This window comes from Canis lupus, chromosome 13 (assembly GCF_048164855.1).
Source record: "Canis lupus baileyi chromosome 13, mCanLup2.hap1, whole genome shotgun sequence".
NCBI lineage: Eukaryota > Metazoa > Chordata > Mammalia > Carnivora > Canidae > Canis > Canis lupus.
The window spans coordinates 41892873-41913426 of NC_132850.1; the positions used below are offsets into that span (position 1 = coordinate 41892873).

Below are 20554 nucleotides of genomic sequence, written 5' to 3' on the forward strand. Positions count from 1 at the left end.
CCGAAGCCAAAAACTGAAATTAAATCATCTTTATTGCTAAAAGTTAATATACAAGTGTTAAAGAGAAAAATACACTAATACTATTAAAAAGCTGGAAACTTGGTATAAATAATTTAAGAATTGCTACTATTCATATAACTGTTCAGCTTTATGTGAAAGTTAACAAGTAGAGAGGTCTTGCACTTAAGCTAACAACACAATGTATTATTTTAAACTAGAATTTTTAAACCACTCTAAAAGAATTACATGCCTCTTAGCTAATGTTATAATTGTATCATATTACTTAGGTTCAAGTTCTTCCTTCAAAGAGTCATCAGAATAACATGGATTGAAGAGACTTTCGAACACTTGCCATCTCTTGCTGCTGCTGTTACATGAAAGGAAATATTAAACATTTGTTTAATTTTTAGATAAGTGTTATACATATTTCACCAAATAAAATATTTCAATGCTTGCATTACTCCTCATTTTTCCAACTTAAAATGTAACGACTTACAGTCTCCATCATAATTTTTTTTTGCAACATAGACATTTCTTTTTTAAGTTCATTTTGCGCACCAGTAAGTAGGTTATCATGATTCTTCTCCAACTCTTCCATATTCTAAAACACAAAAGGCTAGTTCAGTTACAAACCATCACTTTTCATCTCAGATTCTAAACTTATATAATTAATTTTCAATAGTAGGAACTTTCTACTATTCAAATAATGTGAATTATTTATGCCAAATGAAAATATTCTAATAGTGGAAACTAAAATACAAAGGAAGAAAACCATCAGACATGGATCAAGTATTACAGGAGGTATGACAGTAGTATACTTTGCTCAAAATAATGGGTTAATGAGCTGCTAAGGTCAAAATAGAACAAAAAAGGAATGCTGTAATACTTACAATTTCTAATAAGCTTTCTAAATATCAAGTAATTATGTTATTATAATAGTCAATGTGATGTGAATTCATTAGAATAAAATGATCTGTAATCTACCTCTTCTTTCAATTTATGAAAAACAAGTTATGTTATATAAATCTTTATTACTCATCTAACAAATAGTGATCCTAACTCCTACTATATAAAAAGTACTACATTAAGTATTGTGGAGAAATTAAAAAGTAGTAATATATGATTACTCCCTTACTCCAGTAAGGAGATACATACAAAATAATCCAAAATTTAATAGTAAGAACGAAGTGCAACATGTTATAGCTATGTAGTAGAAAATAGGGATTAATTCCAATTTAGTTGGCAAAAGAGTAATATAAAAGAAAAAGTAATTAAAAACATTTCAGAGCAAGAGCACAGATAAATGCATAGAAGTACACAATGAATGAGTTCAGAGAAGGCAATTATCTGGTGGGGTGGGAGTTACCTAACAAATGCAGTAACTGAAGCATAAAGAGAAGAATCACATTATGGAAGGGGACTTGAAATCTAAGAATTGAATTGAAAATGAGAAATACTTTTTCAGGAGGGAAGAACTGTTTTAGGAAGATATGACAGACCTATGAAGAGTAGTTTGGAAAAGAGAAATGAGTTGAGGTTTAGTAGTATAAACAAAGAATGATGTGATTGTAAATTAGGAGAGTAGTTCTGGGGATTAAAAGAAGGAACCACTGCAGGAGTAAAAACTACAGGACCTACTATGAACAATAAGGGAGATGGAGGAGTCAAACGTAATACTAAAGTTCCTACCCTACGTGGTAACATTTAGTGATAAGATTTAAAGAAATCTTTGTTAGTATTTTATCAATCTTCACACCGATTAAATGGTTTTTAGGGAGCATTAGAGCAAGCTGATTGGAAACACTTTTAAAAATAACTTTGATGTACATAGAAAAGTTTTTAAAACTACTACTAGTTCATTCAGAGCATCCCACTTACTTTAAAAGGGTGACATTTTAACATTTGCACAAGATTAACAGAATCCTGACACCAAAAAAAAAAAAAAAGGTATGTGCAGGATTCCAATGAACTCCTACAAATAGTTACTAAAAAGTACATATCTGCATGAATAAGAGGTCAATGCCACAAACCACAATTTGTTAATATGCATAACAGATAATTCTCGATGCACAAGTTTTTAATCAGCTGGGTTTTTCGTTCTATTATGTATCTGAGCCATTTCTTGTAAGATGGGATATAAAGCCATTTTTAGTCACTGCAGTAATCCTAACAAGAAATATGACATAACGTACATATATATTAGAAAATGAAAAATATTCCTCATTTTCAATTGAGTACTTTGTATTCTGGAGATACAAAGTAAAAGACTACCTAGAAATGATTTATGGACTTTTTATTTTCAGTTAAGACAGAACTATTACTATTACTATTCTTATTAGTAAAATAAGAATTTTATGCACATTATGTATATTTAGGTAAAATTCCCAATTTACCATTTCTTGTTTTGAATAATCCCCACAAAGCATTAGAATCCTAAAGTAAAAATATATTTAACACTTAAAATGGAAAGAATTTAAAATATATAATTTTTTCCCTTAAACTTAGAAAAATACTATCTTCTGCTTTCAAATATAATGTTATATAACAATGTATTACACAATGTATTACATAACCAAATACAACAAACAGACCTTTACGAACTGCTCATATAGCTGTCTAACTGTTTTCAGTCTCTGGCTCTGAACAATTCTAGACTGTTGAAAAATCTTTTGTTGCTGTCGAAACAAGTTCTACAAATACAAGCAAAAAAAAAATATGTGATAACAATTTGGGTGAAATTTAAAATTTAGCAAAATGTGATTCTACGTTACATTTAAAAGGAATAGTTTTTCTATCAACAGTTTTAACTACTATGACCAAGCTCACCACTAATATACAACAGTAATAATCCTACCAGTCACAAAATAGCAACACTTAACAATACTCAAAATATATTGTTTTGCTTTGTTAATGTAGGCTCCATGCCCAATGTGGAGCCCAATGTTGGGCTTGAACTCATGACCCTGAGATCAAGACCTGAGCTGAAATCAATAGTTGGAAGTTTACTCAACTGAGCCATGCAGGTGCCCCAACAATACCAAAATATGTTTTAATTCTTGGTGCTCTCAGTATCAACATGTATGATCTTTACTTTTTTTTAAAAAAAGGTTATTTATTTATTTATTTATTTACTTATTTACTTATTTACTTATTTATTTATTTATTTATTTATTTATGGGGGGGGGGGGCAGAGACACAAGAGGAGGGAGAAGCAGGCTCCATGCCGGGAGCCCGACGTGGGACTCGATCCCGGGATTCCAAGATCACGCCTCGGGCCAAAGGCAAGCGCCAAACCACTGAGCCACCCATGGATCCCCTGTATGATCTTTCCAATGCTTATCTTTCAGTTCCTTGGACCACTTTTCACCAACAGTTTTTGTTCCCCACTCTACTTTAGCCATTCACAGTACATGCTCATACCCTAGATTTTGTCACTGCCAATAACTACAACCTCTACACAGTATAAACAATAGAAAATTTCTCATTAACTATGTGTTAGATACTACTCTGAACTCTTTAAATAAACATATTATATATGAACTCATTTAATCCTCAAAACAACTCCATGAGGTTATTATTACTCCTCTTTCATAGATAAGGAAACAGGCATCAAGATAATTTTTTCAGTTTCACAGCTAGCATTTGGTGATACCAGGATGTGATTCCAAAGAGTGAATTTCCAGAATTCAGGTCTAACCATTCATTATTCATGCTATTTCTCCATATAACTCACTATTCACAACCACTACCTGCCTACCATGCTAGTTACCTCTTGGTACCATAATTCAGTAATCTCTATCATACCTAAAATCCACTCATCTTACTCATTTTCACATCCCCTATCCCTATTCCCATGTCATTTTCCTCCTATCCTGCTTAAATTCTATGGTGAATCATCCTTTCATATATCCTGCCCAATTCTCACGCTGTCACACTTGTCTGGCTAAACTCCAATCCTGGAAAATTCAACTCTCCAGTAATTCTGCCTGCATCCCTATAGCTGGTCCTGACTAGCGAAAATCCCACAATTATGCTAACATGTCTCACTTGAAATCATGATCACTGGCCTAAATTCGATCCTTAATGCTGCTTAGAAATTATATTTCCCTAGTCCATTCACTGATCCACTCAGGAAAGTGTTTTATTTGACCTCAAAAGGCAACATGTTTTCTACCATCCAATAACCTAATTATTTCACTAAAGAAACCCAATCCAAAGAGAACTTTGAGTCTCCATCATCATTTCTACCTACCCACCTATATCTGTGCTCACATACTTTACCTTCTTTCCTGTTTTTAAGGATGAACTGTCCTTGTTCTCTGCTACCCCCAACTTTTTCACATGTTCCAACCATTCTTAAGAATTCAACTGTCCCCCTTTTCCATTACTTATTTTTCCCCTCAAGATTGTTCTTCTCAGCAAACATGTTGCTCTTTCTTCATTCTTAAACAAAAACCACACATTATTCCTTTTTTGCTCAAGCTACCACCCCATTTCTCTATTTCCTATTCTTTTATACTCCTCCTAATCAAGTTTCTGCACTCATTTTCTACCAAAATCATTCTGATCAAGAACATCAACAACCTTTACATTGCCAAATCCACCCTATGGTTCTCCCTCATATCTCTGAACTCTGAACACTGAAGTACTTATTCCAGAAATCAGTCCTTAGGCCTCTCTTTTACATTTACAATCACTTCCTTGGTGGTCTCATCATCCATCTTATGGCTTAACTACTGTCTTTATGTTGAGAATTCCCAACTTTGCACATTCAGCTCTTATTTTTTTCCAGAACTCCAGACTTCTATACCAATGGGCCTACTCAACACATCCCCTTGGGTATTTCATATTAACATTTCCAAAACTGAGCTGATCAACCAACCCCTAAAATTATTTAATATGAATAGTACTTAACTCTTAAATAAGAAATACATGATAATTTTATAAATGAAAGAGTAAAATAACAGGATAGTTACTGTAGTTATATAACATATAGGTATAGCACACTTCCATCTCCCACAGAGATGCGCATGTAACACAAGTCTGGCCATTAAGAGTAAACCATGTTTTGACCGTAATGACTGGTTCAGGAATGGGCAAATGATCCAAACTTTATCAGTGATATTCCTCCAGAGGACTTTTCTTTCTGCTAGCTATTGAAAAACAAAAACAAAAACAAAACAAAACAAAAAAAACCCCAAAAAACAAAAAAACAAACAACAGTCCACTGGTTACTAAACTTGTAGTAAGTCTAAATTTTAAGAAGCTATCTTGCTTACCACATTGAAAGAGCCTATTAAGAATCGCAGACAGAGCCCAAATGACACTATATAATATGCAGTCCTTCCTTACATCCATCCAGCTATGTCTGAAGCTAACTAAACTACACCTGAACTTCTTTTATATAAACAAATAATCCTTCTTTTGTACTTTGATAATTTGTCACTTAGAACTGCAAGAATCACAACCAATATAGGAAGCAAAGGCCAATAGCTTTCACAAATGTGCCTGAGTTCTCTGGTTTACCATTCAGCAGGACTGAAACACATAGCCAGTATGGGAAATGGAACCCAGCCGAGTGTCCTAGATCTACTACATGGCTAAGGTCTCCATTCCCACTTGACGCTCGGTTATAATAGATTATAAAATTAAGCATGATACTAACAGCTAGTTTTTCTTCTTGTTCCTCAATTTTCTGCATATCCATTTCCCACTGCTGAAACAAAGTCACAAACTGCTGAGAATATTCTTGGTTAAGCTTCTGCCTATAAAACATAACAATGAATATTTTCATATTTTATATCAAAATATTCCAAACAAAATTGATGACATACTTTATAAATACTAAAAGAGAAAATAATGGCATCTTAAATTGTCAAATACGAAACCAAAAAGTAAAATTATGATTTATGCTGATTTTCCTAGCCAGCTAACAACAGAAAAGCCCTCTCACAGGCTTTAGTTCTCAGAAACTATGGAAGTTTTATTATATATACATTTTTCAGAAAAGTCCATTTCATTTCCAAGCAGTTTTTTTCTCCAACTGAATATAGGTTCCAATATAAGTAGATTAAGTCAAATTATTGTGTTTATCATGTAAGATGTCTAAATAGAAATATACCACTTGGTTTTTCCCCATTTTGGTATAATGATTTTGTAAAAAAGAATTAAGTCAATTCAGCTAAAATAGACAGATTATTTACAATAAAACTGATCTTTTTCTACAATGTTAAAAACAGGTAACTATCACAAAGCTAATAATTTATATGACATTTACTTTTTATTCAATGTATTTCTAGAATAAAAATAACCTTTAGGGTAAAAACACCAGTTGTTATTTAAATGGAGAAAATTATAACCTGCATTGATTTCTAAGAAATATATCTCAAGTCTGTGAAGGAGTAAGGTTTTAGGACTAACAGGCTTAAAGAAAAATCAAGCCAAATATGTATTTTACTAGAGACTCCAATAAATAAATGATAGTATTTTTCATAATTTGTACCAAGAAATGATACAAATTTTGTGGCTATGAAAAAACCAACAACCTTACCTTTGCTCTTGCTGAGTTTTCCAAACATGTTCAATTTTCTGGTTGCTGGTTTTGAGAGAAGCCTTAGTATACAGTTCTAGTCTTTTTCTCTTTGCAAGAAGGGCCTTGTTAATATCAGCTTTATTAAAAATAAATATCCATTAAAACTTAATGTTGAAAATTATTTTATTCCCACATATTCAAATTAAATAGAGATATAATTGCTTCAACAGTTTTGGAAAGATGGTTAAAATTAAATCCTACAGTTGGTACAATATTAAAAAGCAAGATTATCTGTTTTTTTTTTTTTTCCTAAGGAAATTTCCGGCTATTAGTATCTCAATTTTGATTTTCCTAACTAGGGTTAATTTTTTAATTTAGAGAGGACTGAAAAATGCTAAACATGAAAAAAAGGGGGTCTCAAAGACAGACCTTTAACTTTTTCATAAGAAAAAACTAATAAAGGCTAAATTTTTCTGAATTTGTAAAATACTCTCCAACTGAAACTCATTTAGATGAGTTATTTCTAGAACTCATCATATGAAACGCAAAATTATTTTTAAAAAGAATCCAAAAAGAATAAAAACAGTTAAATAGGAAAATTAGTTTAAAAAAGTCTGTGATACTTTTAAATATAATTTTTACCAAAAAAATATAAAAAACCAAGCATAGAAAAATCTTAAATATATTGATAAATTCATTCATGAAATCTTTTAAATACTTTTGTGGAACTTTTTTCCCCTGGACTTATTAAAAGAACACTTATTTCTTATTGAAATATAATCAACACAGCGTTACATATTAGTTTCAATGAGTAAGAGTGATTTCTGAAGCTTTTTATAGGACATCTTTAAGCACTGTATTTTATAAAATTTTTAATACCTCAAAAAATGCTTTGCTAAACTATGGCTCTACCGCCAATAGTTATTTTTCAGTTAATCATGATGGATCTGTATTATACAAATATTTTATATTTCCAATATCCACCTATGACAAATTTAAAAGATTAAAAAGCAAACATTTTTCCACCACCAAATAGAGCAAAGGTTTCAAGAAACACTTGACTGAATAATCCATATAGAAGAGCCAAACAAATATTGACTCTCTTTTTAAGACCGCTACCCCTGGGGCACCTGGGTGGCTTAGTTGGTTAAGTGTTGGTTTCAGCTCTGTTCACAATCTCCAGGTCCTGGGATCTAGCCCCACATTGTGTTGGGCTCCCTGCTCAATGGGGAGTTTGCTTCTCCCACTTCCTCTGCCCCTTCCTGGCTTGTGCCCTAATAAATAAAATCTTAAAAAACAAAACAACAACAACAAAAAAACAAGAAACAAAAACAAAAACCTATCCTCTAACAGAGTTAAGGTAACTGATATTTAATATACCATTTAAAGTTTATGAACTTATCTGATTATAGAGCTCTTACTAGCTAGCAGGGTTACCTTTCTCAACTACATAATGTAATAATGTAAAAAATAACAATAAAAAGGGATTTTAAAGGGCTCAATTTATATTGCCCCTCCTAAGAACACAGGAATGTCATAGAAAATAACTAAATTGAGAAAATGAAAACATAACATACAGATATGTGTGTTTGTAACACTTGGTCTGTGAGTTTGTGAAAGTTCATACAAAGAGGGGTAGATATTTTCCCCTTCCATTTTTATTCTAAAATTCCAAAGTCCATTAAATTCACACATGTATAAAATAAAATCACCATTCTTACCTCAACACCGTTAATACCATTTTTACTCTTCCTATGGACAACTGGAGAAGGTTAAGTAAGGAAATCTATGTGGTAAGTCTTGTAGTCCACTGATTAACATTTCCTGTTATATAAGTTAGGTGCTATACTGTTGAAATAATTATCTTAAAAGACAAATATCTCCTAAAACATACCTCCAAATCTTTCCAGCATATTTTGTACTTCACCCCTGTGAAATTACATCAAAAAACTTCTCATTAAGGATTGAAATACCGTATGTACAATGTATTTACATACAATACTCACTGCACAACCAAACTAGACTTTTCTTAAAGTACGTTATGTAACAGGCAAAAATTATTTTGAACACATCACCCCACATCTTCAAATACTGCTGAAGTCCTTTTCTTCCCATGCTTATCAATTACTGGAGTCTTCCCTGCATTGACAATAAAAAAAAAAAAAAATTTCGAAACTAAGTATTCCATTTTGGTACTTTTTTATGGTGTGATATCTTAATTTTGAGTACTTTTAGGCTTTTGTTGCCAACATAACTTTTTAAAGCAGACATGTAAATACCACACTTTCCCTGCAGTTTAGATAGAATTAAATCGGGATTCGGGACCATTTTATAGGAACAATTCTGCAAGCCTTCCCATGTTAATGTCATAAGTGAGGTTTTTATTTTTGCTCATTAATGTTATGTGTATATTCTATATTCATGAAGCAGGCATCTGGAGAATAGTGACTGTAATGGCAAGAGATGGTATGCAGCTTTTCATTTTTTAAAAAAATAGATTTTATTTATTCATGAGAGACACAAAGAGAGGCAAAGACAGAGGCAGAAGCAGGCTCCCTGCAGGGAGCCCGATGCGGGACTCAATCCCAGGACCCTGGGATCACGACCTGAGCCAAAGGCAGACACTCAACCACTGAGCCACCCAGAAGTCCCTGTACAAGCTTTTCAAACTTGAAATGAGAAATAAGAAGTGCATGAAAACGCTTTACAAATAAAGTTTTATTAAAGTTTAAACTGTAGTGCGTCTCAAACAGATCACCGCCAGGGCATGGTCACTGCCCGACCACCTTAAACACTGCGTACCTTCAGGGACATCCTCCTCGGAACCTCTCAGATCTTTTTTATCTTCTTTCTCAAACTCATAGGCTCTTATAACCTGATCCTCCATGGACTTCTTCCCAGACTTCCCCGTGTGCTTTCTTCCAGAGGGCACCATAGTCACAGGTTTTCTGACTTTTAAAAAATAAATCTCTCAAACCTTCTGAATCCAAAGACATCATTTAAGTAAACTGCTAAAATTTCAAAATCAGCGCTATCGAATAAAGATCTTAGTCGAAAAACACTTTACTAGGAGTTCCCTCCTCACTTATTTTGTTGGCCCCAAATCAACAGAGGTAACGACACACCCACCCATGGAGGGTTCGCCTCTGGGGGCTGGGAGATCTGAATTTTAGTCCCGCCTTTGTCAAGATTCTCGCTAAATTCAAGTCTGTGCACTTCCGTCACAAAGGGAAACTGTAGAATAGTTGGTGGGGTTAACCCCGTCAGCACGCCCCTCCGTAAGTTCACGGTAAATTAAATCTAAAATAAAGGCGGTTCGCACCCCGTGCCGCGGGAAATAACGATTCCGACTAAGATTTTCACAACATGAACACGGGGTACAAAGGAAAAGCCCTTAGTTCATCACGTTCTGGGGGGGGGGGGGGCGCGCATGAGCGAGCGACGCCAGGCGGGCGAAAGCCCACCCACAGAAACCGGCCTGAGCCGTCGGGACCAGTCAGATCCGGTTCTGCCCGCTGCATTCCACCGGTCACTCGACGGCAGGAAGCCCCGCCCTCAGGGAAGTTCACGGACTTCATTTTCCTGTCAGAGGCCCTAAAAATTTACCTCACGGATCAAAAGCAGCCTCGGACGGGAGCGCGAGGCAAAGTCCTCCCTTCCTCCCGCCTGAAAAAAGTCCCCAATGGCCAAAACCACAGGAATTGGTCTCCCGAGAGGCGTCCCGCCACTCCAGTCCCAACCGCTCCAGCCCCTTACCCCGAGGTGTTCGCTGTGCCGCCACGATGCTTCTGAGGAAAGTTAGACTTCACGCGGGAGAAAAGCGAGGCTCGCCTCGCCCGAGGGCGTCGCTGATTGGTTAGTGAGGGCGTCGCTGATTGGCTGGTGGCTCTGCGCGTGCGTATAGAAGGCCACAGGCTCCGCCCCTGCGGGCAACCGACCAAGAGACGGCTGCCCCAGAGTGCCTTGCGGGCCGCGGCCTGTGGAGGCTTGGTGTCCTGGAGGCCTGTTCGTGTGTGGTTTTCTAGATTAAGTTTTAATTCTTAAAATTTAATTTGAAAATTGCAGAATATGTAAGTCACGAAACATGATGAACACACGACCTAATTCGCGAAGTAGAATTTACTGGAAGCCTTGGAATTTCCTTAGGAAGGCCTTTCCATTCCATCCTCGCCCCGAATTCCCCTTTCAGATGTGTGGGTTTTGTTTTGTTTTGTTTTGTTTAATTATCCGGAATTCTGTGTAATTCGTCGTCCCTCCTATTTTCTAAGTTTTATTACTACATATATGTGTCCTTCACCTCGCTTGGTTTTGTGTTTGGGTGATAGTAAAAATATATACGTCATATTAGCATACATATATGATACCATATCCCTTGTAATGCTCGGCCACTCACGTTTTACTTCACATTATGTCACTCAGAGAATCTACATCATTAAGTGCATCCGTAGCTCTTTCATCTTCACTGCACAGATTTTGTTGTGACTCCCGCACCTTCTTCATCGGTTTTCTTGCCCGGCACATGTGGGCTGCGTCGGAGCACAGCCTGTCTGAACGTCGGCCCTATGAAATTCGGAGCTCAGGTATATACGACCAAGTCTGCAGAGACCCGAGGTATGACGTCACCAGGTCGCAAACTGGACCACACGTAACGCAGCCCTGGCTTCCGAGGTGCGCTCCCACCGACAGAGCGAGCGGCTGCCGTTGGGTGGACTCACCACGTGGTGTGGGCAGGTTTCTTCATTTTGCCATTCTAGCAGGTAGAGGATGGTACGACTTCCGGGCCGCCTTTATTTTACTCCAGTTACTCATGAGATTATGCTCCTGTTAGGCTTATTGGCCATCTGCATGTTCTTTTTCTCAAGATTTCTATTGGAGGTTTCTTGTTGATGTATTTGAGGCTTTATATATACTGGATGTTAATCTTTATGACTCTTTCTTTAGCTTTTCAAAGAAACATATCCTAATCCTGAAGTCATAAAAATATAGAGGGTTTAAGGTTTTATTTTTTAAGCCTTTGTTCATCTAGAGGCAATTTTTTTGTGCCTGGTGTCAAGGTCGGATCCAATTACTTTTTTTGCCCCATGAGAAATCCAATTCATTGAATAGTGCAAACTTTCAACAGCTGTATCTGTTTGTATAATATAACATTTTTTACATGTTTTTGAGTTTGCTTCTTTAACCTATTCCACTGGCCAGTCTGCTATTCCTTGGCCAAAACTGTAGTTTTCATCACTCCAGCCTTATCTCTTTGGTATCTGATAGGGCAGGTCTCATACCTTATCTATTTTCTTCAGGAATATTCTGTGTATTCTTGAACTTTTGTTTCTCGTGTAAATTTTAGAATCCATTTTCCAAGTCCCATGGAAAAAAAAAAACTTGGATTTTGATAGGCGTTGCATTGAATCTGTAGCTCAGTTTGAGGAAATTGAGTCTTCCTATTCTTTTTTTTTTAATCTTTTAAAAAATTTTTTTCAGTCTTCCTATTCTTGAATATAGCATATTCTTCATTTATTTAGAACTTTGTTAATATCAATCAATAAAGTTAGTCCTTTTTTTTTCTCTGCACAAGGTCTGCACTGTTATTAGATTATAAGTCATGTTGTTATCTTGTTCTAATTGCTGGTATATAAAAATCCAATTGATTTCTGATATTAATCTGATATAAGAATACACTACTTCTAATAGTTTGTAGAGGCTGGGGCTGTATAATCATATCATCTGCAAATAACGACATTTTTGTCTCTTAATTCTTTGGCTTTCTTTTCTGACCGTACTCACTAGAATGTTTCGTATAAAGATGAATAGAAGCATCAATATTGAACATTCTTCCTTATCTTAAAGGTCACGTTTCTAAGACTTCTACTAACAATGATGCTAAATGAAGGATTTAGGTGTTTGCTTTTTTTGAAAATGTAGCTTCTATTTGTAGTACGCTGTTTTTTGTGTGCTTATTTGTTTTGTTTTGTCATTCTGTTTTAAATCACGAATGACTGCTGCATTTTATTTTTATATCTATTGAAATAATCGCTTGTTAATGTGGTGAGAAAGATTTATATGTGTTTCTAATGTAAAACCAAACTTACATTCCTGTGATAAACCCAAGTGGATCCTGATAATATTCACTTTTTAAGCACATTGCTTTGTTGGATTTCAACAGTGTGTTGTGTCCATTTTCATGATTGAGGTTGGCTTGTAATTTTCTGCTCTTACCTAGTTGGGAATGAAGTCTATGTACATGGCTTGCTCCATGTTGTCAGGTCTTTGTTCAAACACTACTATTCATATCAGTGAGGCCTCTTCTGCCGCTACTTTTAGGTACTGTAAATGCAAACTCTGCACCTTGTTTCTTCTCTTTCCCTATTCCCCTTCCCCATTTACCTTTCTCCTAGCACTTACAATTTCTTATTATAAGTGTAATTTATTTACCGTATTGTCTCCCCCAACCCCTTTAGAATGTAAACTCTGTGTAGTATATAGTGTGAGGAACAAAGCTAATTTCACCTTTTTCCAAATGTCTATCCAGTTATCCCAACATCATTTACTAAAACGTCAATCTTTGCCTCCACTGAATTGAAATACCACCTTTAGTTGACACTAGATTTCCATAAGGAGTTGGGTCAATATCTGGATTTTGTTACATCTCACTGACATATCATTCATGTACCAGTACCACACTGAATCATAGACACTTATGAGCATATGTATTTTCTAAAGATTTATTTATTCTAGAGAGAGAGTGCACACAAGAGCAGGAGGGGCACAGAGAGAGGGAGAGAATCTCAAGCAAACTCCATACTTCGCAGGGGCTCAGTCTCACCATGGTGAGATCACAGCCTGAGCCAAAACCAGGAGTCAGAAGCTTAACCAACCACGCAACCCAGGCGCCCCATGAGTATATTTTAATATTGGATAGGCTGGTTCCCCTCATCGCCATATTTTCCATGGTTTTCCTAGCTATTCTTGCATTTTTTAAAATACAGCTTTTAGCACCATCTTACGTCTCTCTAAGAAGAAAAACCTTGACTTTTAAAAGTTTTTATTTAAACCCCCATTAACACAGTGTAATATTTGTTTCAGGCATACCGTATGGTAGTGATTGAGCACTTCCGTACAACTTTAGGTGTTCATCACAGTGCGTGTCCTCCTCAGTCCCCATCACCTGTTTTACCCATCGCCCACCTTCCCTCTGGTCACCGGCAGTTTGTTCTCTATCGGTAAGAGTCTATTTCTTGGTTTGCTCCCTCTCTTCCCCACCCCCTTTGCTTCTTTGTTTTGTTTCTTAAGTACCACACACGAGTGAAGCCATACAGTATTTGTCTTTCTCTGACTGACTTATTTTGCTCAGCATAATACCCTTTAGCTCCATCCATGTCGCTGCAAATGGCAGGATTTCATTCTTTTGATGGCTGAGTAATATTCCATTCTATATCTATATCACATTTTCTTTATCCATTCATCAGTTGATGGATGGGCTGTTTCCATACTTTAGCTACTGTGGATGATGCTGCTGTAAACATTAAGATGCATGCAACCTTTTGAATGAGTATTTTTGTATTCTTTAGGTATATACCTAGTAGTGCAATTGCTGGATCATAGGTAATTCTGTTTTAACTTTTCAAGGAACCTCCACACTGTGTTGCAGGGTGGCTGTGCAAGTCTGCATTCCCACCAGCTATGCAAGAGGTTCCCCTTTCTCCACATCCTCACCAACACCAGCTGTTTCTTGTTTTGGTGAGTTTGGCCATTCTCACAGGTGTGAGATGGTATCTCATTATAGTTGTTTTCTCTTTAAGATTTTATTTATTTTAGAGAGAAAGAACATGAGGTGGGGGGAGCAGAGGGAGAAGCCCACTCCCCACTGAGCAGGGAGCCCAACTCAGGGCTTGATCCTGGGATCCTGGGATCGTGACCCGAGCTGAAGGCAGTTGCTTAACCACCCGACTGAGCTACTCTCAGGTGCCTTGCTTTTCTTTTTCAAGGTTGCTTTGGTTATTCTGGGTCTTTTGTGGTTTTAGGATTGTTTGTTCTAGGTCTGTGAAAAATGCTGATGTTATTTTTATAGGGATTGCATTAAATGTGTAGATTGCTTTAGGTAGTATAGACATTTTAATAATATTTGTTCTTCCAACCCATGAGCACGGAATGTTCTTCTAGTTCTTTGTGTTGTCTTCCATTTCTTCATTAGTGTTTTGTAGTTTCCAGAGTGTACAGGTCTTTCACCTCTTTGATTAGGTTTATTCCTAGATATCTTACTATTTTTGATGCAATTGTAGATGGGATTGATTGCTTAATTTCTCTTTCTGCTGCTTCCTTATTAGTATATAGAAATGCAGCACAATGCTGTATGTTGGTTTTGTATGCTACAACTTTACTGAATTCATGTGTCAGTTCTAGCCATTTTTTTTGTTGTTGTTGTTGTTGGAGTCTTTTCAAGTTTTCTATAGAGTATCATGCCAACAGATAGTAAGTGTCTTACTTCTTCCTTGCTGATTTGGAGGCTTTTTGTTTATTTTTGCTCTCTGGTTGCTGTGACTAGGACCTCCAGGATTGTTTTCATTAACAATGGTCAGAGTGGACATCCTGTGTTGTTCCTGACCATAGAAGAAAAGCTCTCAGTTGTTCCCCAATGATGGTGATGTTAGCTGTGGGTTTTTTATATATGGCCTTTATTACATTGAGGTATGTTCCCTCTAAGCTTACTTTGTTGAGGGTTTTTATCATGAATGTATATTTTACTTTGTCAGATGCTTTTTTTTACATCTATTTAAATGATCACATGGTTCTTTTCTTTTATTAATGTGGTGTATCACATTGATTTGTGAATATTGAACCACCCTTGCAACCCAGGAATAAATCCCACTTAATCAATGGTGAATGATTATTTTTAAATGTGTTGTTGGATTCAGTTTGCTAGTATTTTATTAATAATTTTTACATCCATGCTCACCAGGGATTTAGCCGGTTGTCTTTTTTAGTGGAGTCTTTATGTAGTTTGGGTATAGGGTAATGCCTCATAGAATGAATCTGGAAGTTTTCCTCCCTTTTCTATTTTTTCAAAATAGTTTGAGAACAATTGATATGACCTCTTTAAATATTTGGTAGACTTCACCTGTGCAGCTGTTTGACTCTGGACTTTTGTTGGGAATTTTTTGATTACTGATTCAGTTTCTTTGCTTATTAGTCTGCTCAAGTTTTCTCATTTCAGAAAAACCTTGACTTTTTATTGGGATCTCATTATATTTTTTAATTTGCTTAGGAAAAAATGTCATCTTAATGATGGTGAAATGTTCCAACAAAGAGCAAGATATCTTTCCACCATTGTAGTATACTTTCTATTTTTAATATCTTCCCTTCCCCTTCCCCTTCCCCTTCCCTTCCCTTCCCTTCCCTTCCCTTCCCTTCCCTTCCCTTCCCTTCCCTTCCCTTCCCTTCCCTTCCCTTCCCTTCCCTTCCCTTCCCTTCCCTTTCCTTCCCTTCCTTCCCTTCCTTCCCTTTCTTCCCTTCCCAATATTTATGGGGATAGGTAAGTAGTTGGAGGGAAGAAGGTGCCGGGCCGGAGATCAGTCGAACAGACCCTGGAACTATCTGCCCATGGATAGCAAACCAAGACACATGTCAAGGGCCCACATGTACAGTCCCCATGACATCAGATCTGTGATCCGAAAGCTATGAATTTCAGGGTGGCACTTTATTCTTGTTTATATGTACATTTAAAACCATACGAGGCCCTTGGGTAGCTCAGCTAGATAAGTGTCTGCCTTTGGCTCAGGTCATGATCTTGGGGTCCTGGGATGGAGCCCTGTGTTGGGCTTCCTGCTCAGCGGGGAGCCTGCTTCTCCCTCTCTCTCTGCCTCTCCCCCATTCATGTGTGCAAGCTCTCTCTCTCTCAAATAAAATCTTAAAGAAGCATTTAAAAATATTTTACTACAGGTTTTGAATGTTTTTCATTAAGTTTGTTCCTAAATATTTTATTGTCTTTATTGCAAGAATAAATCAAACTTTTTCCTCTTCCATTATATACCTGATTATCTTTTGTGTTAATGAAGGCTTTTGGGTTTTGCATGTTACTTGTATATCCTGCCACATTGCAAAATTCTTTTCATGTTTGTATTAATTTACTTACTGAGCCTGTAGAGTTCTGCAGGTATGTTTTCATAGCATCTGTAAACAGTGATTATTTTAGTTCCAATTCCTGGGTCTTTATTTTCTCTTGACACTCATTGGCTAAAACCTCAGTGTCAAATAGTTAAACAGTAGCAGAAGTGGTGGGCATTTTTGCTTCTTTACCTTAGTAAGAATGCCTCAGGTATTTCCCCATTTTAAGATGACTTTACAACTGAATTTTTATTTTAAATGAGTGTTAGGTTTTGTTAAAGGCTCTGTCAGCACCTGTTGAGATAATTATACAATTTTTCCTTACACCTATTAATACAATACATTATATTAAAATGATTATTGATCAATCTCTGTATTAGAATAAGTCTTACTTGGCCATGGTATATTATTTTCTTATTGTAATATTGAAGTCTGTTCAGGATTTCTGCAATGATATTCATAAGGAATATTGGTCTGTAATTACCTTTATGTTGCTGCAATTATCAGATTTAAATAATAATGTCATATTTACTTCATAAAAAGGATTTGGGGCACTTGGGTGGCTCAGTTGGTGAAGCATCTGCCTTTGGCTCAGGTTCTGGTCCTGGAGTCCTGAGATTGAGCCCCTGTATCAGGCTCCCTGCTCAGCAAGGAGTCTGCTCTCCCTCTCCTTCTGCCTGCCCACCCTCCTGCTCATGGTCTCTCTCTCTCTCTCTCAAATAAAAACTCTTAAAAAATAAGAATTTTCAAGTTTTCCTTCATTTTTTGTGCTCTGAAACAACTAATATTGGGAGTCTTTGGTCCTAAATGTTTGTGGAATTTCTTTGTAAAATGGTTCTGAGCCTAGTGATAGTTTCTTGTGAGGTAGTTCCTTGATAGTTTTCTTGATTTCTCCTATAGAAATTGGTCTTTTTAATGATTTGTCTCTATTGGGGCCAATTATAGTAAACTATGGTTTTCTAAGGAATTCTTGATTTCATTTAGTTTTGCATCGAGATGTATGGTCTACTTAGATTTTTAAAATTCTGTAGTATTAATAGTTCTTTCCTCCCTGTGCCTGTTTTGGTTATGGTCTCGTTTTGGTTTTGGTTCCGTTTTTGTTTGGAGTTGGATTGTTTTTGTTTTCCCCCAGTCCTGTACATGTTGTGGATGGCGTTTGTAGCTCAAGGGCGCCTCCTTCTGTCTGTGTAATGAACTGCAGTTTCGCTAAGGGACAGTAGGTGGGAGTGAGGATTGATCTTTAATTTTCCCTCTCTCTTCCTGTTATCTCTGAGGGTACCACCCCTTCTTACTATCTGATTCTCCTCTGGAAGCCGTGTTTTCTGGAGGCTGTGCCACTGCTGGTCCTGCTTGCTTTCAAAACCTAGCTGGTACCATGAGTACCGCATCCTAGGCCTGTGTTCTGTGTCTGGGCTCTTAGTGTAGACTTTGTCTTCTAGGAGGTATCTTATCTGTGCTTCATCTAGAGGTTCTGCTCCCCGGCCTTCTCTTGCATAGAGTCTTTTAAGGCTCCCCTCCCACAGGCTCAGGCCTGTGCCCACAGGCTTGCAGCAATGGCACAAGCTCTGTTGGAATTTGTTGTTTCTCTTAGACAAGTTCATTGTATTCTCTGTCTCCTAGTAATGTTGAAGGCATAGGTTTTTATGTATGATTTTATTTTCACTTTTGTTGTTTTATGGTTCTCAGGATGTGTGGAGAGATTCAGATTCAGGGAGGTTATCATATTCTCCCCAAGTATTTCCTTGTTTTAGAAACATCACCAGAGATGTATCTTTGCTATTAGGCTTTTAAAAAACAACTTTTATACTTTACTGATATTTTCTATTAAATCTTACTTTTCTCTTTGATTAATTTTTACTATTATTTCCTTACTTCAGTTGTTCTTTTGTAGTTTTTTTTATGTTGGGTCATTACCTTGTTTATTTTCAGTCTTTTTTCTTTACCTTTACCAAGATACTCATTCGAGATGATAAATTTCTTTGTACCCTTTAACTGAATCCCACAAGTTGTGATGTGCAGTATTTTCATTACCATCACATTCTAAATATTTTTAAATTTCCATTATGAGTTCTTCTTTGAGGAGGGGGCAAGATGGTGGAAGACTAGGGTCCCCAAGTCACCTGTCCCCACCAAATTACCTAGGTAACTTTTAAATCATCGTGAAAACCTGAGATTTAAAGAGAGAACAGCTGGAATGCTACAGTGAGAAGATGGAAATAAATAAATAAAAAGCATCCAAGGGGGAGGGGCCCCGCGAAGAGCCGGGCTGAGGCTGGGGGTAGTGTCCCCAGGACAGGAGAGCACCGTCCTGGAGAAGCAGGAGCTGCACCAATCTTCCCGGGCGGAAAGGCCTCGCAGGGAGTTAGAGCAGGACCCCAGGAGGGCGGGGATGCCCTCAGGCTCCCAGGGGCACTAACAGACACCTGTGCCCCGGGAAGAGCGTGCCACACCCCGCCACCGAGCTCCCTAGAGGCCTGGAGTGCACCTGGCGGCGGCTCAGGCGGCGGCTCCGCGCAGAGAGGGCTGCACAGCCCCGGGAGCGCGATTCCAGAGGTGCAGGCCCGGGAGCCCAGGGCGCGGGGGCACACAGCCCAGGATCCCGGCCCCCCACCCCCCGACAGGCGGAGGAGGGGAGGGCCCAGGACAGCAAGGACGCTCCTGTCGGGGCAGCCCTGAGCTGTGCAGATCCACGCCACCTGCGCTCCCCCCCGCCCCCGCCCCGAGCATCCAGGCCCCTGCGGACTAGGAGCTGCGGTAGTTCCTGCAGAGCTAACTCCAGGGCTGGAGAGCTGGCCGCTGCTGTTGTTGCTCCTCCTGGGGCCTCACAGGATAAACAACCCCCCACTGAGCTTCACAGTGGACTCACAGGATAAACAGGTTAAACAACTTTCACTGAGCCTGCAAGCAGGGGGCTGAGCAGCTCCCCCAAGTGCTGACAGCTGAGAATCAGCACAGCGGGCCCCTCCCCCAGAAGACCAGCTAGAGGGACAGGGGAAAAGCAAGTTATTGACCAAGCAGCACTGGAAAGTTCCAGGGGAAGTCTACAGTGGGAAGGGAATGCTACAGTGAGAAGAGTTAGTTAGTTAGTTAGTCAAGGTAGGAAGGGGGATTTACAGTATATAGAATCATCAGAGGATACTCCTCCTTGTTTTTTGTTTTCTGTTTACTTCTCCCCCCTTTTTTTCTTTTCTCTTTTTTTTTTTCTTTTTTCTCTTCTCTATTTTTCTCCTTTATCCAAGTACCACTTGTTTTTGGCAACTCTGCACTGAGCAAAATGACTAGAAGGAAAACCTCACCTCAAAAGAAAGAATCAGAACAGTCCTCTCTCCCACACAGTTACAAAATTTGGATTACAATTCAATGTCAGAAAGCCAATTCAGAAGCACTATTATAAAGCTACTGGTGGCTCTAGAAAAAAGCATAAAGGATTCAAGAGACAAGTGAACTCTCAGGTGAACTTCCCAGTGCCCCTGGGAAGAACGAGTGAGTGACATAGAAGACAAGTTGATGGCAAGGAGGGAAACTGAGGAAAAAAGAGAAAAACAATTAAAAGATCATGAGGATAGGTTAAGGGAAATAAATGACAGCCTCAGAAGGAAAAATCTATGCTTAATTGGGGTTCCCGAGGGTGCCGAAAGGGCCAGAGGGCCAGAATATGTATTTGAACAAATCATAGCTGAGAACTTCCCTAATTTGGGGAGGGAAACAGTCATTCAGATCAAGGACATAGAGAGATCCCCCCCCTAAAATCAATAAAAACCACTCAACACCTTGACATTTAATAGTGAAACTTGCAAATTCCAAAGATAAAGAGAAGATCCTTAAAGCAGCAAGAGACAAGAAATCTCTAACTTTTATGGGGAGAAATATTAGATTAACAGCAGACCTCTCCACAGAGACCTGGCAGGCCAGAAAGGGCTGGCAGGA

At 37.8% G+C, this 20554-nt stretch overlaps 3 protein-coding genes across 35 annotated transcripts in view; 2 read left to right on the forward strand and 1 right to left on the reverse strand.

The window, feature by feature from the left end:
• The window catches only part of CHPT1 (choline phosphotransferase 1), a 36950-nt gene extending 33401 nt beyond the window's left edge, over nt 1-3549 (forward strand). For 4 of the 7 annotated variants that reach the window (XR_012005978.1, XR_012005979.1, XM_072773326.1 and 1 more), the window contains one exon: nt 288-457. Coding sequence is in view for 5 of the 7 variants with exons in the window: in XM_072773326.1 (XP_072629427.1) it covers nt 288-332 (45 nt within the window). In the remaining 2 variants the exon portion in view is untranslated. Of the gene's footprint in view, nt 1-287; nt 458-3191 lie in introns of those variants that run through there. The other 3 variants (XM_072773329.1, XM_072773324.1, XM_072773325.1) reach the window with 1 other exon arrangement.
• On the reverse strand, nt 15-10445 carry SYCP3 (synaptonemal complex protein 3). 3 transcript variants are annotated; one of them, XM_072773330.1, is made up of 9 exons: nt 10289-10445; nt 9335-9484; nt 8608-8671; nt 8427-8461; nt 6551-6668; nt 5666-5765; nt 2592-2690; nt 497-601; nt 15-367 (listed from the first exon to the last, which is right to left on the reverse strand). In XM_072773330.1, the coding sequence occupies exons 2-9, from the start codon at nt 9465-9467 to the stop codon at nt 314-316; spliced, it is 708 nt and encodes a 235-aa protein (XP_072629431.1). In that variant the 5' UTR covers nt 9468-9484; nt 10289-10445; the 3' UTR covers nt 15-313. The 3 variants fall into 3 exon arrangements, with proteins under 3 accessions (XP_072629431.1, XP_072629432.1, XP_072629433.1); XM_072773331.1 differs by having other exon boundaries at nt 9335-9480; nt 10289-10436; XM_072773332.1 differs by lacking the exons at nt 8427-8461; nt 8608-8671.
• A 16-nt stretch (nt 10446-10461) lies between these two features.
• The window catches only part of LOC140602975 (uncharacterized), a 35752-nt gene continuing 25659 nt past the window's right edge, over nt 10462-20554 (forward strand). For 8 of the 25 annotated variants that reach the window (XR_012005980.1, XR_012005985.1, XR_012005986.1 and 5 more), the window contains exons 1-4: nt 10469-10602; nt 10952-11112; nt 13610-13746; nt 14175-14263. Coding sequence is in view for 13 of the 25 variants with exons in the window: in XM_072773333.1 (XP_072629434.1) it covers nt 11095-11112; nt 13610-13746; nt 14175-14263 (244 nt within the window). In the remaining 12 variants the exon portion in view is untranslated. The other 17 variants (XR_012005982.1, XM_072773343.1, XM_072773344.1 and 14 more) reach the window with 14 other exon arrangements.

Bases quoted from the DNA above. Each gene is read 5' to 3' on its own strand.
- SYCP3 (XM_072773330.1), bottom strand. From the start codon at position 9,467: ATGGTGCCCTCTGGAAGAAAGCACACGGGGAAGTCTGGGAAGAAGTCC. The intron at 8,462-8,607 runs GTGATGTGTTCA...GTAATTTCACAG, and splicing joins GCAGTATTTGAAGATGTGGG to GGGTGAAGTACAAAATATGC. The intron at 602-2,591 runs GTCTGTTTGTTG...TTTGTGTTTTAG, and splicing joins TATATGAGCAGTTCGTAAAG to AATATGGAAGAGTTGGAGAA.